Source organism: Myiozetetes cayanensis, unplaced genomic scaffold (genome assembly GCF_022539395.1).
Source record: "Myiozetetes cayanensis isolate MyiCay16 unplaced genomic scaffold, myiCay2020 scf4, whole genome shotgun sequence".
NCBI classification, from domain to species: Eukaryota; Metazoa; Chordata; class Aves; order Passeriformes; family Tyrannidae; genus Myiozetetes; species Myiozetetes cayanensis.
Genome location: NW_026087631.1, coordinates 38,777,581 through 38,796,185, shown reverse-complemented (window position 1 = coordinate 38,796,185; position 18,605 = coordinate 38,777,581). Strand labels below are relative to the sequence as shown.

The following is an 18,605-nucleotide window of genomic DNA, read 5'->3' as shown; positions in this document are numbered from 1 at the left end:
AGTCCATGGCTACCTTTGGTAGAGAACGGAAAGCAACAAAGTGATATTAGGTTATGCGAAGATTATGAGATTGCTGAAGTGTGGTGTTAGTAAGTGATAGTGGTGGTGATAATAAGATTTTATATTGCCTATACTTAGTGAAAACATCAGGTTGGATGAATTTATCCTTCTGATAATGGAATCATCAAGGTTGGAAGAGACCTTCAAGATCACCTAGTCCAACCATCAACCCAGCACCACCATAGTCACCGTTAAACCATATCCCCTAGTGCCACATCCAGATGCCAAATAGGTTTCCCCAGATAGATGGCAAACTAGCCTTTGGATATAGAATAGCACACAAGTGATGAGATTGTTTCTATACATTTCTTACATGTGCGTTGCTCTAAAGAGGTTGTGTTATTTTTCATTTCTGTCTGTAACACAGATTAAGAAAAAATGTAATTAAAAAAATGTAATTTGAGCAAGGGAGTATAAAATAATATTATGGACAACAAATTCTGTTAGATCAAACTCACTTGGGAAAATTGTGGAAAAACTGATTCAGGGAGTTTCTACACCACCAGCACCTGATTCAGATACAGATTGACATGTTAAGGAAAACTGCAAAAATCAGTATGGTTTGAAATTGCAGTGTTTGAAAGACTTACTTTCTCAGGTAGGGATTTGAGAGCAAATTTTCATGTCAATACAGTGTCAGTCGAGTCTAACTATATCTGAGTGCTCTGTTAATCACATAGCACTGTGATTTTGTTTATAGAGTTGCCTTAGATTTGGCAAACTTTGGCAAGTGAAAGCATGCAGAGACTGATTGCAAAATAAAGCTGGAATTGAATGATGGGAATTCAAACAGTTATATTGTTATTCAGGAATATTGTATCTGTGTTGTTGATGTGTTGCCCTTAACTGAAAATCTGATTCTCCTCAAAAATCAGAGGCATGATGGTGCAGTGTATTTGAAGACATCTGCAGACAGTACTTAAAGAGTGGAATTACTGAAGTATAATGCATTTTCCTGTAGCTGACATTTGAACCTTTAATGATTGAGAATGGCTGAGGTGATGCTTCTGGATAATTTTTTTTTCATGTTTTTAATGTTCAGATTGCTTTTAATTTTGAAGAACCAAGTAATGGTAACTTTTTCTTTTGATACTTATGTGTATTATTTTAAAGTATATGTTTTTTCGAATTTTTTTCTCTATTTAACATGTGTTTTTACTCTTTTGTATAGGTATTACAGCCTTGTGACTTCTTCTTTGAAATGAAACAGTCAGGTACTAATCCACAGACAGCTGATCTAATGATTAAATCTCTAACATTAAAAGTAGGTAGACCTTTATTGTGATTTTAGTTTTCTGCTATTTCCTGCTCAGCAGCCTGTAAAGTTGCTTTTGGCATATGTTTCTTAAAAAAAAATAAAATCAGGAATGACTGACGTGGGAAATTGTTTCTGTTCTTCATCAGGTCACCTACCTGTTTAGCATGCCAAAACAAACAAAATTGAAATTGAATAATTGTGTCACTGTGCTTTGCAGTTGGAATCTGTGTTTTATAAAATGGCCCGGTGTGGAGATGCACATTTTGAAGGATGACGTAGTTTAGAAAGCTTTGATCTGGAAATAAGGCAGGGGTTGACAATCTGAACAGACTGAACTATAGCTCGTGGAAGGGAATGCATTTTCAAACAAATTCATGTAGAAAATCAAAGTGTTTTATTAGTGTAACATATTCATTATACTTTTGTGTCTAGAAGTAGCTGTTTCTTTACTAGCTTCTCATTTCCAATTATTCCAATTTTTTTGTAGGTTTCACCAATAATCATAAACACAGTAATTACTATTACATCAGCCCTTTCTCAAACTGCAGAAACAACAGAAGAAGAGATTAGTCAAATTCCTCCAGACTTGTGGAATAAGAAAGATATAAAAAATCTAAACATGTGGTTTCTTGAAGAGACAAATGAAAGTGAAGATAAAAATCCAGCCACTGAACTGGTTCCCACAGGAGAGTCTTTGAAAATTAATATAGAATCTGTTTTTCTAACACTTGAAGCTGGAGTTGGGCATAGAACTGTACCAATGCTTCTAGCCAAGTCCTCGTTTTTTGGAGAAGTCAAGAACTGGAGTACTCTAATCAACCTACGTTCTCGTCTTGAGCTGGAGGTGAGGAATCCTAAAAAAAAAAGTTTTCTTAAGATGCTAAACCCTATTATCTAAATGTTATATACATGTTATTTAGACAAGAAAAGAAAAATAGCCCATATATTGAATGACTAAATGCCTGCAGGTAAGTGTTGTGGGAGCATGATGGGAATGACGTGTTAAGGTAGTTAAATTAAAATGAAAATCAAATGCATTATCTGTAATGCATTAATGGCACAGTAAGTGGTGTTATACCATCTCACATTTACAGTTTTTACAAGTTCTCAAAGATCTGTTGCATCAGTATTACATGTTGGCATAACAGCTGGCTAAAATTCCCTGATAATCATTGATTAAGATTACAGTAGAATATATTCTTGTGTAATTCCTATAGTCGTACCAGTATTCTTCATAAAACATCCAACCTGTCTCATATTTGGAAATTAGTGATGTAAAGTTCAGTGATTGTTGTACGTAGGTTCTTCGTTATTTACAGTGCTTTTGACTTACAGTGCCTGCAGTTATTATACTTGAAGTGACAGCTTCTATTTGGAACTGGGTTTTAGCAGTGGAGACTTAGCTGCCTCATTTATTTCTCTAATGCATTTGTTTCAGATTATGGTGAGAGCTGAAAGTGCACTCTGATTATGAATCTTGTATGTTACCAAAATAATTAATATACTTTTAAATGAGAATTTTTGATAAAACAGTTGTATGTAAATTCCTAATTGACTTCTGCATTTTGATAGGTACACTATTTTAACGAGATGTTTGGGGTGTGGGAACCTTTGCTTGAACCGTTGGAAGTTGAGAAGACTGATTTATTCAAGCCATGGATTCTTGAGATCAAGGTATAGTTTCCAAAGCTGAACTCAAATCTTCCATTTTAATATCTTAGAAAAAACAAATACTCTGTACCTTTCATTGCTGAGACTAATCTAACAATTTTGCTCCTTCTTGTTGGTTACTTGGACTTTTTTTTCTGATTAGCGAATGAAACCAACAAAGGAAGATCCAGACTAAATATGTTAAATATTGTCTTTCAGATGGTGAGATTTGATTCTAGTTGCACTAGATAATCATAAAGGCTGGCTTGTCTGTTAGGCCATATGCAAATGATGCATTTAGGGACCTTGGGAAGACAAACCATTCCTCTTGTTCCACAGTAGTATGTGTAGCAGAAATGTATTTGAAGAATTGATACCTGTTGACTAGTATAAAGTGTATTGTGGAAGTAGTGTGCTTACCACTTCATTTTTGTCTTTCATGAAAATAGTTTCTGGATTCAAAATAGATAAACCCTTATCTAAGAACAGAAGATACTCTTGTTTTTCTTCCTTCTGTCTTAACTGTTTCATTTCATTGTTTTCTGATTTTTTTCAAAACCTTTCAAGTATTTTTAACCTGTGAGATTGCTTAGAATGGAAATTCCACCCTTTTCCTAGGACTGTCATCATCAAACAAATTTCTACAGTAATGACCTCAGAAGGATAAAGGTTATGGAGTGAGATGTTGCATTTAAGAAATTGCTATTAAAAATATTTCCAAGAATTTTCCAGGAAGATATGAGACCTAGTGCAGGAGAAAGGTAGAAGATAGTGACTCAAACCTCATGTCTTCTTGCCCAGATATGAAATATAACATTTGGACACATAATTTCCAGAAACATTGAAGGCTAGAAAAATTAGATTTTTATTTTTTCCTTCAACTAAATGAAAACATACAAAAGGTATTTGATTTAGAAACATATAAAGACTAAATTTGTGGTTATTATTTTAAGATGAGGAAATAAATTGTGTAAGGTTTTGCACTGTGTTATTCAATATGTTAAGTTGAATGTTATCACACAGTATTTACTGGATACATTAGTAATTAGTATTTAAGTGTATTTTCTTTAATTTTTAATAATCATAAATGTAGCTACTATTACTGAAATTTCATTGACATCCAGAATGTATCTTTTTTCTCTTGTCTTTTTATTCTCCCCCTCTTTTGTTCTTATTTTAAATAAAAACATGAACAGCAACAAAAAACCGAGAACCATTCCAGGACATAGAAATGGGAAAGGGGAAGATAGAGAGACTTGAGGTGCAACTTGCTTCTATAGAATGAGTGGTTAAATAAGAATTCTTTAAAAATATGCTTTCAGATGAAGAAGGCAAAAAAAGTGCTGCTTGAGTCAGATGATGAAGATGAAGAAAACTACAAAGTTCCAGAATATAAAACAGTAATAAATATTTCCTCAAAAGACCAGCTCAACATTACACTATCCAAGTGTGGACTGCAAATGTTGAGTAACTTGGGCACGGTAAGAAAGATTTCTTAACTATGCCATGTTAGAATTGCTAAATGAATGTTTTCAGAGATCATCTTGGTGAAGTCTTATTCAGTGTGTTTGTTTTGTATCTATTTTTTGCTTTCTAGGCATTTGCTGAAGCAGCTAGTCAAACTTCAGACATCTTCAAAAAAGACCGAGCACCATTTGTAATAATAAATTCTTTAGGACTTCCCATCATGGTCTTGCCTAGTGATGCCTTTAGTGTCCTAAATGTTGAATTTGGAGCAAAAGTATTTCATTTAAAAGATGGAGAGAACTTAAATATGGAATTTGTCCGAACTAAAAATGAGAGTGACCAGTTCACAGCAATGACAACACTGAGTAGCAAGAGATTTTACATTCAAATCTGTAAGTTCCAAAGTTCATACATCATCTGGTTTTGTAAACACTTCATCATGCATAATACTGTGTCTTATACAGGTCAATAAATATTGGAGGACTCCATAATGTGAAAGGAATGTTTCTTTGGATTCTAAATGTGTGGCAGTATTTGAAATCCTAGTTTAGTCTTTGCAGCTTTTCTACTATGATAAATAATTTAGGTAACTAACCTTTATTGCAGTCAAATATTTTTGTTTGCATTTATTTATTACTGCAGAATTAAGCTGCTCAAAATAATTTTTTTTTTCTTAGAATTATGAGCCCTGCATATTTACATGCTTATTGAAGTTACTCTTAAGGGGGTTTTCTTAAGAAAAGATTGTTTTACATAGTTTTAAGCAAACCAGAGTTATAGCTAAAATTAAAATTTAGCTATTTTTAGTTGTGTATGTGTTAACAATTTAAATTGATTTAATGTAACAACTAACAGTTTTTTCGAACTTGATCATAGGATGTGTTGGTTGAATTGTTTTTGCAATATAAGAGGTGTACCTTGTTAATAAGCTATTACATCTTGTAATAATTTCCTGTGAAGCACTAGCTCTATTTACAATAGCAAATCCCACTTAAATATTTGAGCGATGAACTTGTTTACTCTTTTTTTTACTGTGGTAAAAGAAAGGGACTCTTTGCTGTTTCCTTAGTAACACTGCAAGATCAGCATATCAAGAGTGGTGATTGTATTTTTTCATCTGTTTTTTTTCTTGTTAGATCAAGTGACAGAGAGAATTCTGTTGAATGCACATTTTTGTCCTTCAAGTGTATTTTTATGCTCCTTTTGAGTGTTTCATGTCTCATTTTGTAAATTCTAGGTCCACATAATCATTCTACTGTGGAAAAGATTCCATTGACAAAAGTGGGTCGATGTATTTACAGAGTGAGACACGAGGAATCTGGTGTTGAAAGGTCCATTGTCTGCCAAATTGACACTGTTGAAGGAAGCAAGATGATAACTATACGTTCTCCTATTCAGGTTATTATGTATCCCTACATTTTAAATTCACTATTACTTTAATTTTTTAATGAATGAAAATGGTCTTGTAGTCTTTAAATGCAAATTAACAGGTATAAAAATGATTTTAAAAAATGTACCTGGATGGCCCATTTAACTTTGGTTTGTGTATTATAAGGTAGTTTGGAAGAGATTTTCAAGAAAAAAACCTTTTTCAAAGTGACAGGGGTTGAATGGGGGTGGAAATCAAGCAGATTTTGAATCAGGATAATTCATCAGTAATGTTTTCTAATACTGGCTCTAATTTCAATCTTATATGAAATGATCAACTTCTTTTAACCTTATTGTGGTTCCACAAGGTTATCCTTCAATCAGGTTATTTTGTTTTTTTCATCCTGTACCAATGATACATTAATTTTAAATTTCATATGTTGTCAGCTGAAAAGCAAGACCTTTGAGCATATTGAATATTATTTTTTGATAGACATTATATGGCTTACAGGCACAGGGATAATTCAGATATGTGTTCTCTAGGGAAGGTGTTCCTGTTATATTTCAGCTGCTTTTTTTGCTTTAAGTGGTTTATAACTTAATTCATGACCAGATTTACTGTTGGATTCTTCCCAATTCTTTTTCTAAGAGCTAAAAATGCCATTAAATTAACCCTAGAATGAAAAAATAATGTTTGCAAAGAACAGAATTACATGCCCCCAAATGATATTTGACATTGATGTGTTTTCTACCATACAGATTTTTTTAGCCCACATACCTTTGTATCTATTACGTTTTTAGGAGAATGTTCTTTGGAAAGGTATCACATAGTTTAGATTTACTTGTCTTTGGTTTTTCAGGCTCTTATATATCTCCTTGAAAAGCATTTTACAGTTAATATATTTATTTTGTAAATAAAATATAGCATTAAAATGCACAACCAGATAATTTGAAAAGATTTGTTGTTTTCAGAGCGTTCTTCTGAAATATGTGACCTTGAATGGTAAGTGGGTAAGATGGAAAAATGAGAGAGCTCTCATTCTGTGCTTTTTTAAGCTCAAAATACTTTATCTTTCCTAATATGTGTTGCTGGATTTCTATTTCACACAGATAAGGAATCATTTTTCAATCCCCTTAAATGTTTTTGAGGAAGGAAGATGCTTAGGGACTGCTTCACCAGGAAACGAATTCAACATACCTTTTTCCTCCTACAGGTACTTTATTTCATTGTTCCTTTGTTGGTGAATACATTTATACATTGTTGATTGAATCCATAGAATTACACTAAAAAAATTGTTTCCGTTTGCTACCTAATACTGGAATAATACTGTGCTATCATTGTTGGGTAGGATCTTCTCAGGGCATCTCATCTGAGTTAAAAAGAACATTATTTCATTGTTGAATTGGAAGTATTTGAAATCCATTTCTCTGAACAAGTTGCTAAGTTACTTTAAGAATCTGAGCTCAGGTACTTCTGGATTGAATCACTTTATGATTGTTATTCGCACAGTACAAATTTTCTTCTTAGTCAGGTGATGTCTAGTGAAAAATCTTCTTTTGATTTTGTGATTCTGAAGTAAAATGTTGAAACTAATACACTTAAACTCTATCAAAGTTGTAGAGAAATATTTGTCAATCTTAGAAAAATTAGGTTACAGCATAGCTATACTATTAGCACATCCATTAACAACTTAAAACAGCAGTGAGTTTTCATTTACATTTTAATGGAACTGTCACCAAATTTTAGGTAGGTAGGTTTACTTTGTTGCAGATTTTTTTTTATGATCATAGAGACTTTACCCTTCTGTTTTCCTGCAAATGCTCTCCTTTTTTTTTTTTTTTCACAGCAAAAGCCAGGTATCTTTTGCAGTACTTAAGTTACACTTTACAAATTCATTAATTTGTTAATATTTCTAACTATCTGTATTTTATTTAATAAGATTTAGTGACATTCTGATTCATTGCACAGATGAGTTCCACTAGGCAGTCAGGAAGTGTGTCCTAACAAAAAATCTTCAGTCAAGGAGCAGCTGTATTAGGTTAAAGCTGTTGCCTTAAAAAAGCCATGTGTGTAAATAATCCATAAACTTGATGCTTTATGTGACTGAAAAGAAAAGCACTTTCTGCACATCTGTTATAAGAGTAAGTTGTTTATCCAGACCCTTTGCTTGGAACAGGAATAGAGAAGCACTTGTAAGGATATTCAGTAGCTTCTTCACAAGAATCTCCAACATGCCTTTCTTTGTAAAGGAAGCATTTGGTTGTATGGAACAAAAAACCTAAAGTGTTACAATAACATGAACTTCTGCGATCCAGTCCACCTTTTGATTCCTCCTTTAATCAAGATAAAGACAGGGAACAAATTACTGCTAGAAATCTTCCAAATAATACTAAAATGTTCCTGTTTCATAGTACTTTTTTATAATTGAAAAATTCAATCTCATATTGAGTGTCTAAAAATGTTTTCATTTACAGATCCATACTGAGTTTGCAACCACTAGCCAATGAAAATGAAGTGGATGGAGAATATGATATGTGTGAAGGAATTACATTTGATGACATTATAAAAAACGTTGACAGTTTGTTACAGAGGAAATGCCAGTCTGTGGGGTCAACTAACAACTCTCTTATCATTAATATTGTTCCTGTAAAAGATTCATTGACATCTTCATTATGTGCAGAAGATCAGTGGGATTTTCCATACGTTGTTCATTTATGGCCTTCTGTTCTTCTCCACAATCTGCTTCCTTATGTAATAACTTTTTCTGTAGAGGTAATTACTTAATGCTTGAAATTTTTGTGATGTTTCCCACCTATGAGATGAAAGCTGACCAGCTGGGTGAAATGGAGATTAAAAGAAAGGGCTTCTGTTAGAGTATTTGTGAAGTCTTACTGCAGAAAGGAAATATTACAAGAGTGTGAAATATGGTGGTATTAACTCATACTTTAGTTATATATGCAAAGTAAAACTTCACATTGTATAGGTTTGGGTCTATGAGAGAGTCACACTGTTGTGCAAGTGGAACTTGAGCTTAATTAAACAGTGTAGTTTTTCCTGTGAATTATGACTGCCTCAAGTGATATAAATGGATCAGCCTATTGGTAGCATTTTATGTGCTGTCACTGACTTTCAGCAGTAGCATGCTTTTAACAAATTCTCACAGGCCTGCCTTTTTGCCAGGCTTTGGCTAATGCCATACCTTAAATTCTTTCCAGATGAAATTAAACAATTAGATGCACTCTGACTCTTAGTAGGCATTCATTCCAGTGCCAGATGAGAGCCAGTCTTGACTAAAATGCTTAAAACATGCAGCGTAGACATTGATTCCTCAGCACTAAACGTTTCATTCTGTGGATCTGCCCTGCCCGTATCCCACTCCTTACTGATGCAGACTCAGGGTAATAGAAATATTGTTGGGAGACAGATGTTTTCCAGATGTTATTAATATTTAGTTTTTGGACTCAAATAGTAGAAACTAATAATAAAACTTTGTCACAAATACACAGTTGCTAGAACTAGAGACTTTACCCTGTTGCAGATGTATAGAAGTAACAGGTTATTATCTGTGTGTCTCTTAAAACTTTAAATTTAGCAAAGGATGTGTTGAGGAAACTGTCATTTAGGTGTATTTGTGTATTTGAATTTGGTGGCAGATGGTGTTAAATATGATGACCATGATGTACTGGAGTTCCCTCAGCAAAATGTTGTATTAAGGTAGTTGTTTGAGAAAGTAACATAGTTAATTAGCATAAAAAGTATTTTAAAATTGTGGCTAGGTAAATTGTATCTGAAATTTTAAAGTTAGCTAGAAAATAGAAGTTGATATGAATTTTACATGATTCCTTTAAGTGTATGTTGCTCAATTTCTTTATTTTTAAAGGGTAATGGGAACAAATATGACACTCTACAAGAAGGAAGTTCAGCACAGATTCATAATGCAGTCTTGGATGAAACAAAACTAGATTTACAGTTGCTTAACTATCTTGATCAAAATTGGAAAAGTGAGTACCATATAAAGAGCGATCTGCCTGAGATCAGCTTCACAACATTTTACTGCGTCACGGAGCTGGATAAGACTGAACTGGATATTGCTGTTCATGTGACCTACACAACTGGGCAGATGGTTATAGCCATTCACAGTCCGTACTGGATGGTTAATAAAACTGGTCGAATGTTGCAATACAAAGCTGATGGTATTCACCGCAAGCATCCTCCAGATTACAAAAAGCCACTCCTTTTTTCTTTCCAGCCTAAGAACTTCCTACAAAATAACAAGGTATTGGTTTTGCAAAACCTGACAGTTCTGTATTCCTTCATGTTGTTGTATGAAAGTATTTTTATACATTGAAATTTATCTACACTATGTTGTGCTCTGTAGAGGGCATGAAACCTACATGACACCTCTGCCTAAAGAGAGTATTTTAAATGAGTGTTTTGTCAGATATGGTCGAGATAAGAAGTTTACATCATCAAAGGTGTTGTTAAGAAAGAGATTTTCAGCTTTGAGAGAAATAAAATTCGCTGAGAAGTGTTTCCTGAATTCCTAAAAGAATTTCTCTCATTCCATTTAAACTGCATCATTAAAGGTCCTTATTCCAAATAAGACGTAGGCCTTGCATAGGAAATGTAAAGCTGTGGTACTTGAAAAATGAGTGCTTGCAGTGGTGGTTTGTAGAATGCTGAGGTTAAGATTCATTCACTATTTGAGTTTGCTATGAGTTTTCTAATGCTGAAGATCACGAGAGGATGAATGATATGAGAGAGATTACAAGAGTGTATTGATTTGCCTTTTAAGTTTTAATTGAGATAAGTTTTGGAAAGGATCCTTATGTGGTTGGAATGCTGTACACTTATAATGCTTATTCCACGTGGCTTGTAACTAAGCATAGTAGAAAATACATTTGTAAGATGATACTGGCACTTATGTCTTGACTTTTCAATAGAAACACCAGTATTTCCAGGATGCACTTATATTTATGTTTATCCATACTTTATATATAATTTTAAATGTTTCAGTGATTGTAAATTGAAAATAAATTCAGTGTGCTTCTTCACAGGTGCAGCTTAGGGTAACTGACAGTGAACTGTCTGATCATTTTTCACTGGACACTGTTGGAAGTCATGGTTCTGTGAAATGCAAGAGTCATAAAAAGGAATATCAAGTACGTTAGATTTATCTTTTGAATTAATTATTTCCAGGAGATATAAATGAACTAAGAAAAGATCAGTGTACTTCTAACAGTGTCTTTCTCTTCACAGGTTGGTGTCACCATAAACAACAGCAGTTTTAATATTACTAGAATTGTAACTTTCACTCCATTTTTTATGATCTCAAATAGAAGTAAATATACTTTGGAAGTAGCTGAAGAAGGCAAGGAAAAGTGGATTCCCATTGTTTTGCAACAGGTAAACTTATAATGGAAGCTATTCCAAATTGTGTCTCTAAGGAAAAAAAAATTGGTTTGAACACTCACTGATGAAAAACATGAGCTACTGTGTGTTCAGTGGCAATGTCTGAATATATCATGCTTTTTCAATAAATTATCCATGTTCTGGTACCGTTTCTTACTGTTGCATTAGGACGTGTTGCAAAGCTGGTTTGAGAGAAATAATTGGAATAACTGTCACCTTGCATCATAAGTAGTGTGAGAAAAAGATCTGTACTGTTACTGTATTATATCTCTGCAGTGGCACTGAAATTTCTATTCAGTTTAGCAATGGTATGTCGTATTTTGGCTGATCTGGTACACATCAAGCTACTTTGATATGGGAAGAAATTCCCTCATGTGGATCAGTTCAGATAGCTCAAAATTCTTCTGGAACTAGTCTCACTGATGGTTTTTAGTGTTCAGTACATTGTTCTAGAGAGGAATCCCTGGCCTCCAGGCCAAGTGTCATGAAAATGAGGTATAGACTGTTGCAGACTGGGTGTGCTGCTCGATGGTTTGCACTACAGTATCACACAACTAAGTTTTGTATGTGTGTTGAGTCATGGAGCCATCATACCTTCCTCCAGAACATGTAGGAAAGGCACAACCTGTTTGGGGTAGTGTTGGAGGTCTCTGAAGGCTGAAAGTGATCTGTACTGCTTTCTGGAAAAGAGTAACATCTCCCTTCTTCCAAGCACCACCATGTTCACCACTAAACTATGTCCCCAAGTGCCACACCTACAACACTTCCTGTAAGGGTGATTCCACCACTTCCTGAGCAGTCTGTTCCAATGCCAGGCCACCCTTTCAGTGAAGAAATTTTTTCTGATATCCAATGTAGACCTCTCCTGGTCCAATTTTGAGACTGTTTCCTCTGGTGTTGTTGCTTGGAGACCAAACCCCATCTGGCTACACCCTCCTTTCAGGTAGTTGAAGAGAGTGGTAAGGTCCCCTCTGAGCCTCCTTTTCTCCAGACTAAACAATCCCAGCTCCCTCAGCTGTTTCTCATAGGACTGATGTTCGAGACCCTTCACCAGATCCATTGCCATTCTTTGGACATGCTTAAGCACCTCAGTGTCACCATTGCAAATACTCCAGGTGGTTACCAAAAATGCTTGCAAACCAAAATGCAGAAGGTAAAATAGCATTTTCAGTCAAAATCTTAAGCAGGTATTTTTGTTACATTTTTGATACCTTCAACACATGCTCCTTAAGTATGCCTCTTCTCTTTAATGACATAGTCCCTAGAGGTGTACCATTTAAATATCATTATTTCAGTTAATGAAATTGTTATGTTGTTCTATTGTGATTTTTGTTGAATGTACATTAAGATGTTTAGATCTTTAAAGACCATTCAGCTTCTCATAATGTTTATCATTATTTTCAAAAATAATGCTTTTACTCAAGAATAGACTGTTTGCCATAAGCCTACATATTTTCTCTATTTGCTAATATTCCTGTGTTCCTCTGAGCCCGATGTTTGTTTGACCTTACATAGTCTTTGTGTTCTTTACATTCACGATTCCTTATCATTGATAGAGCTCTGAAGTTATAATAGGTTCATATGTAGTGGCATGGGCAACATTGTATCTATTTCGTACTCTTAGAAAATATGTTCAGATGGTATTGGTGCTTTGTGACTTACATTTGATACAGAGTTGCTATTTGATTAAGCTGAATTATTTATAGGAACTTTTGGGGAACTTTTGAAATTTCTGCAAAATTATTCAAAGGTAGTAGTTTTCAAAGTTGAAATAGATTGCTACTTACATAATCTGTGGGTTTCCCATGTTGACCTTTTATTCGTATGCCTACAGGATTTTCTAGTTTGTCTCACAAATCTCACTGTTTCTGAGGTATTTCCTAATTGTACTAATTAATCATAATCTCCTTTCTGTTATAAAGTATCAAGAGTAGACTGTCAATTTTAGGATCACCCCTAATAACTTTTAAAAGATTAGATGTGGCAGTTTACCTAATGGAGCACTAGAGGTCAGTAGAAGAATCTATATTCCCTCCTAAATTCTCTTCTCATATTGTGTTGATATTTTCCTCTTTGATAGGCAGTTTCTAAAAGTCCATGTTGTGGCAAACAGGTCTGAAGGGTTTTTCATTTGTGACTCTAGTTGCTCCATTCAGTGTCTCTTATGTCTTCTAAATCTAGGTAGTGTCAAGCCACTATTAGTCTATCTTTGAGCATCTAGAACAGATTTTAAGGAACAGGTTTCCATCTGATCCTGACATAGGGAACTCTGCAATTTTGCTAACCTGGATTATTTTTTTAATTAATGCCTATGGTTTGTTTGAGTATTTCTCACATTACTCTTTTATGCTAGGTTGATCTTCAAAAAAACAAGATGCTTGTTGAAATGTTAATTCATATTTTGGCTTGCTCTTGTTCTTGCTCCCCCTATTCTATTGTTGTCATTTTAAGTTAAGCGGAGTCCTTCATACTGCTTTTTTTTTTTTGTACACTCCTCTTTCTTAGTGACAGATTACCTGTCTTCTCAGGGGAAAAAGAAATCCTTTTGTAGAACCAATCTCCTGTGGGACATGTTCCCTGTCTGGAAAACAGTAAATCTATCTGAAGCTTCAGTCATTATTTTCAGAAAAATCCGTTGTTCTTCAAAAATTGCAGTAGAATTTGTTGGACAGTGATTAGTGTGCAATGGCTTGCCAAGGACAGTCTTTTAAATTAGATATAGTGCAAGGCAATTGATAAGCATACATCCTTAAAGACAGAATGAAGACCTTGCTGAAGACTGTCATAACAGCACTACTAAATATAAAGATCCTATTGTAAAACCGAGATTGCTGAGTAAATATAATGTCTACTGAAGCACTTAACAAGAGTGTGGTGAAAGGCTGGAAAACAATACCATTGTGTCGTGTAGCTAATTAATTTTTCAATTCTCTGTGGTGGATTCTATAATAGCTTGTTTAGCCAATCCTTTATATGTATTTTGGTTTTGCTTTTAAACTTTTATTTGCTTTTGACCGATTCTCCTTCAATTTCCTCTAGGCTCCCTTAGTTGCTTGGTGAGACTTACTTACTGGGTTTTATGCTAGTTTACAGCACAATTGTAATTTCCTTTGTCTGTGGGACACACGTTGATGTAAATAAAACACCGTCAATCTTACTGTTTAACTATATTTTTTTCCTTTGTCTTTCTGCTTCCTGTGGTGTGAGAAACAATGGGAAAGGGAACTTAGTGGCATGGTAAGTTGGTGAACTAGTCTTTCACCACTGAAGATTTAGTTCTAGGATTCAGATGCAATTGAATATGAAAATCTCATTTCTTAACCTACATTGGAGAAAGATGCTTCTGAAATTTTGGATGCTACAGGTCAACAGTTTGAAATACAGGAAAACTGGTCCATCTAAACAGACTTTGGGCCTTGCTGGTTATGGGTTACTGTTAGTCATGTCTTCTTCCCATGTTAATGAGTTGGAAATTTTGCATTAGCTACAACTAAAACTTTTGTCTTCTCTGTCTTGTGGTCTTTTCCATTTAGTAAGTAAAATACTGAAGAGTGATTGTCTGTGAGATTGTTAAATCCATAATTGCAGTGGTTTCAGTTGTGAATGTGAATAGCAAAACATGCTCTCTATTTAGTTACTTAATGCTTTATATTTTATTTATACATATTTTATTCCCATGTATATATATGTGTATATGTACTTTTAAATATATGTGAAGCATTTTTAAATGAATAGCTAGTAGCTGATGTCCTGTGTACTCAGGTTACTGTGGGGTGGTATTTGTGCTGATACCCATTTTTGGCATTTGTTGTTGTCACTGGAAGATTGATTTGTAATTTGTACTTGTCTGGAAACAGGTCTGTTAATGGAGAAACAGTTTTATAGGTGTGGGGTTTTGTTTTGTTTTGTTTTTGAATGAGGTTGGCATTTTCACTGTTGTAGCCATTTTATACTCTGGTTTTTATATACGTACTCTGTCCATTTTAAATGTACTTTGTGTGGTTAATGAAGATTTACTGTTTCCACTTTTAGCTCCTTAACACCTCACTTTCTTCAATGTAGTTTGGATTATTTCTTGACTTCCTTTTAATTTATTGTGTTCAGATAAGTAATTACTTTTAGGAGTTTTAGTGTAGTTTTTGATCCAAATCAATACACTTCTGGATAAAATTTTAGTAGATGAACTTTGGGCTAAAGTGAATGCCATTTAACATGTAGTTTGTTTTCCCAATTTAAAATGTCTGGGTTTTTTTCTAGTGCATTCCTTTCTGGCCTGAAAATGATGCCAACAAACTGCTTGTTCGAGTGGAAAATTCTGATCTCCCACCAAAGAAGATAAATTTTGATCAGCAAGAAAACTGTCTCCTACTGCATTTAGACAACAAGGTAAAAACAGTTACCTTTGTGACTTAGGTAAAACAGTATAAATCACGATTTCATTTCCATTCTCAAAACTTCTTCTCATACAATCAAGTATTGCAAAACCTTATCTGAGAAAAAGATTATGTTTATGTAAATGTATTCTCATGCTCTCTTTCCTGTGTGTGTACACACAGATATATAAAATTCTGTTTAAGTGCTTCTCTGGGAAGCAGTTCTATAGAAGCTGAAACAAAGATTGTTCTGCAATTGTCTGTCTAGAAATATTATATTAGTTCTAAAGTAATACTAAGTTACTATGAAAAGTAACTTTGACTCCACTAAATTTACTTTTATGTTGCAGATAGTCTCATCTAGCAGTAGCTTTTAAATACGTGAGTGATTTTAGTAATAGAATGTTTTTGAGGGCATTAATGCATATGATTCTATAAAGAAGTTTTCTCTACTGCTAACCTAAGTTTTTACAGTACAGAACTTGTGCCGTTCTGATTACTAAGTGTAATACTTTTTAACTAGTAGTTAGATCAAGGGAATATTTTGAAGATAAGGTAAAATGGCTTGTTTGTTTTACTATTTGATGGTTTTGTCTCATGAGAGTAAAAGTTTTTCAAAACATTTAAATTACATTTGCTTTGCTAGAAATCCATTGCACTGTTACTTACCTAGTAATTTTTACAACTGATAGCTTGGAGGAATTACAGTGGATGTTAACCTGACTGAACACTCTACAGTGATTACCTTTTCTGATTACCATGACGGTGCAGCCCCATTTCTGTTGATAAACCATACTAATGAGGAAATTATTGAGTATGGACAAAGGTATGTATGAAGTTTTAGTGTGGATGTCTGCATGGAGACATGTGAATTGTAATTTCATGTACGGTAAGCATACCCATCTCTTAAGAAACCTATTTTTAAAAAAATGGCTGTCTAATTTTGTCAGAGCACTCAAAAATATCTTTCTTGATAACTTGAAGATAATGTATTGTTAGCAGTGTTAGGTTATGCTAGGTAGTTCTACAAGTAAATAAACTTTTGTGAGCTAAAGAAGCTCTCTGATGCCTTTTTTGAATTCTGTGGCCTTGATTTCTACATTCCTGGTGAGAGCAAAGGATGTGCTTGGCTTTACTGGACCTGTGTGGGTGCCGACTGTGCAGATTAAGTAACAAATGAGTTATGAAAGCAGTCCTGACAAGTATAAGCATACCTACAGCATTCTTGAACTGTTTCTTTTTAAAAGCCAAACAGTCTCTAGCTTTTTTCCCTTTCAGTCAGGGCAGTGTTGTTTAAAGATTTTTACTTGAAAAGTGGAAGAGCTGCTGGTCAAATCCTGTTTATTTCCTGTTTGTCTGAAAAATAGGATTGTTTACTTTGGGTTTTATCTGTAAAGACTAGTAATTTTTATCTTCTTAGCTGAATTTTGGGCATCCTTATCATAAATTTCATGAGAATAGAGTAGCATATCTTAATATCATGTAGTTGGAAGGGGCCTGCCATGGTCATGGTCCAGCTGCCTGATCGTTTCAGGGCTGACCAAAAGTAAAAGCATGTTATTAAGAGCTTTGCTGAATGATGGGCTTGGGCCATTGACTTACTCTCAAGGAAGCCTGTTCTTGTGTGTTTGACCATTCTTGCAGTAAAGAAAAGCTTCCTAATGTCCAGTCTAAACCTCACGTGGCACATATTTGAACCATTCCCATGTGTCCAATCACTGGATCCCAGCAAGAAGAGATCAGCACCTTTCCACTACCTCTCGTGGGGTAGCCCCCTTTTAGAGATGAGTAGAAGACAAGTCTGCCAGTTTTTAACTGTATGTGAGGGGAAATGGAATTTAAAATACATTTGTCTGAAAATATCCAGATGCTAAACACTCCACTTCTTTTTCCTCAGTAAATCATAGGGGGAAACCTTTCCTAAACAATGAATTTTGAACCCACATTTCTTCTCTTGAAATATTAATGTTAGACAACACAAATCCTGAGTTTTCCTTTCAACATTTAAGCTCTACTGTCTGGAATTTTTTTCTACTTTATTTTTCCCTGTTAATCACAAGTGGGAAAGAAAATTAGTATTTAAAGACTACTCTTTATATTTTTGAAGTATACGTATGTATTTTGAAGTATAAATACGTGTTTTTATAGCTGTCCCAAGCATGGTTTTGTGCATGTTTTTTCAAGCATAATGCTATTTTTAGTTTTCGTTTTCATTATTTGAAAATATAAGTAAAATGTTCTTGTTGAAATGCTAGATACAAAGGTCATTAACACAAAATATGCATTGACATTTGAATTTAAAATTACTTTGGTCTAGCTCCCTCAGTGAATTCGAAGACTGCCTTCAGCCAAATAAGGCAGTACTGTATACCTGGGCAGACCCAGCAGGATCTAGAAAATTGAAATGGAAATGTGGAAATAGAACTGAGGAAATTTCCCCAAAAGAGGTATGCTTATTAACAAAATCTCCTTTTAATGGTGTCTAATTTATTGTCCCGTTCATCAGTGTATGTATTAAACTTCATATTTAATGAGTATGATCAGGAGTCTCATGTATGAGTTTCAGACACAGTAACACTGTATTTGCCAGAGCTTGTGCCAGTAAGCATTGTCCTCAGTTGAAAAGCGTGTGTTTGTGTGAGTCTCTTGTAAAATGTCACAGCTAATATTTTCCTGCACATTACTTTTATTATTGCTTATGTTACTAAGACTTACGCATTCATTTGTGGAGTAGAATGATAAATAAGAGTTCTAAAAAAGTTTCCTCCCTCGTTTGTAGGACAAAATGGAAATACTCAGAGTGGATTGCAGAAAAGCTGTCTATTTAATGTCATTTTATGAAGGATTGCAGCGTATTGTCCTGATCACTGAAGATGAAAATGTATTTAAATTGACATATGAAAGTGTAAAAGCAGAACTAGCAGAGCAAGAAATCGTTCTGTCTTTGCAAGATGTTGGAATTTCATTGGTTGATAATTACTCAAAACAAGAGGTGTCCTACATTGGAATTACAAGG

General features: G+C 34.3%; 1 protein-coding gene across 6 annotated transcripts in view; it reads left to right on the top strand.

The window, feature by feature from the left end:
• The window catches only part of VPS13A (vacuolar protein sorting 13 homolog A), a 100,168-nt gene that overhangs the window by 52,782 nt on the left and 28,781 nt on the right, over window positions 1-18,605 (top strand). For 2 of the 6 annotated variants that reach the window (XM_050329672.1, XM_050329677.1), the window contains exons 40-55: window positions 1,232-1,324; window positions 1,806-2,162; window positions 2,891-2,992; window positions 4,291-4,449; window positions 4,566-4,827; window positions 5,673-5,833; window positions 6,914-7,017; window positions 8,279-8,576; window positions 9,685-10,080; window positions 10,862-10,966; window positions 11,064-11,210; window positions 14,415-14,453; window positions 15,474-15,602; window positions 16,282-16,415; window positions 17,907-18,036; window positions 18,369-18,604. In XM_050329672.1, coding sequence (XP_050185629.1) covers window positions 1,232-1,324; window positions 1,806-2,162; window positions 2,891-2,992; window positions 4,291-4,449; window positions 4,566-4,827; window positions 5,673-5,833; window positions 6,914-7,017; window positions 8,279-8,576; window positions 9,685-10,080; window positions 10,862-10,966; window positions 11,064-11,210; window positions 14,415-14,453; window positions 15,474-15,602; window positions 16,282-16,415; window positions 17,907-18,036; window positions 18,369-18,604 — 2,852 coding nt within the window. The remainder of the gene's footprint in view (window positions 1-1,231; window positions 1,325-1,805; window positions 2,163-2,890; window positions 2,993-4,290; window positions 4,450-4,565; window positions 4,828-5,672; window positions 5,834-6,913; window positions 7,018-8,278; window positions 8,577-9,684; window positions 10,081-10,861; window positions 10,967-11,063; window positions 11,211-14,414; window positions 14,454-15,473; window positions 15,603-16,281; window positions 16,416-17,906; window positions 18,037-18,368; window position 18,605) is intronic. The other 4 variants (XM_050329676.1, XM_050329678.1, XM_050329675.1 and 1 more) reach the window with 3 other exon arrangements.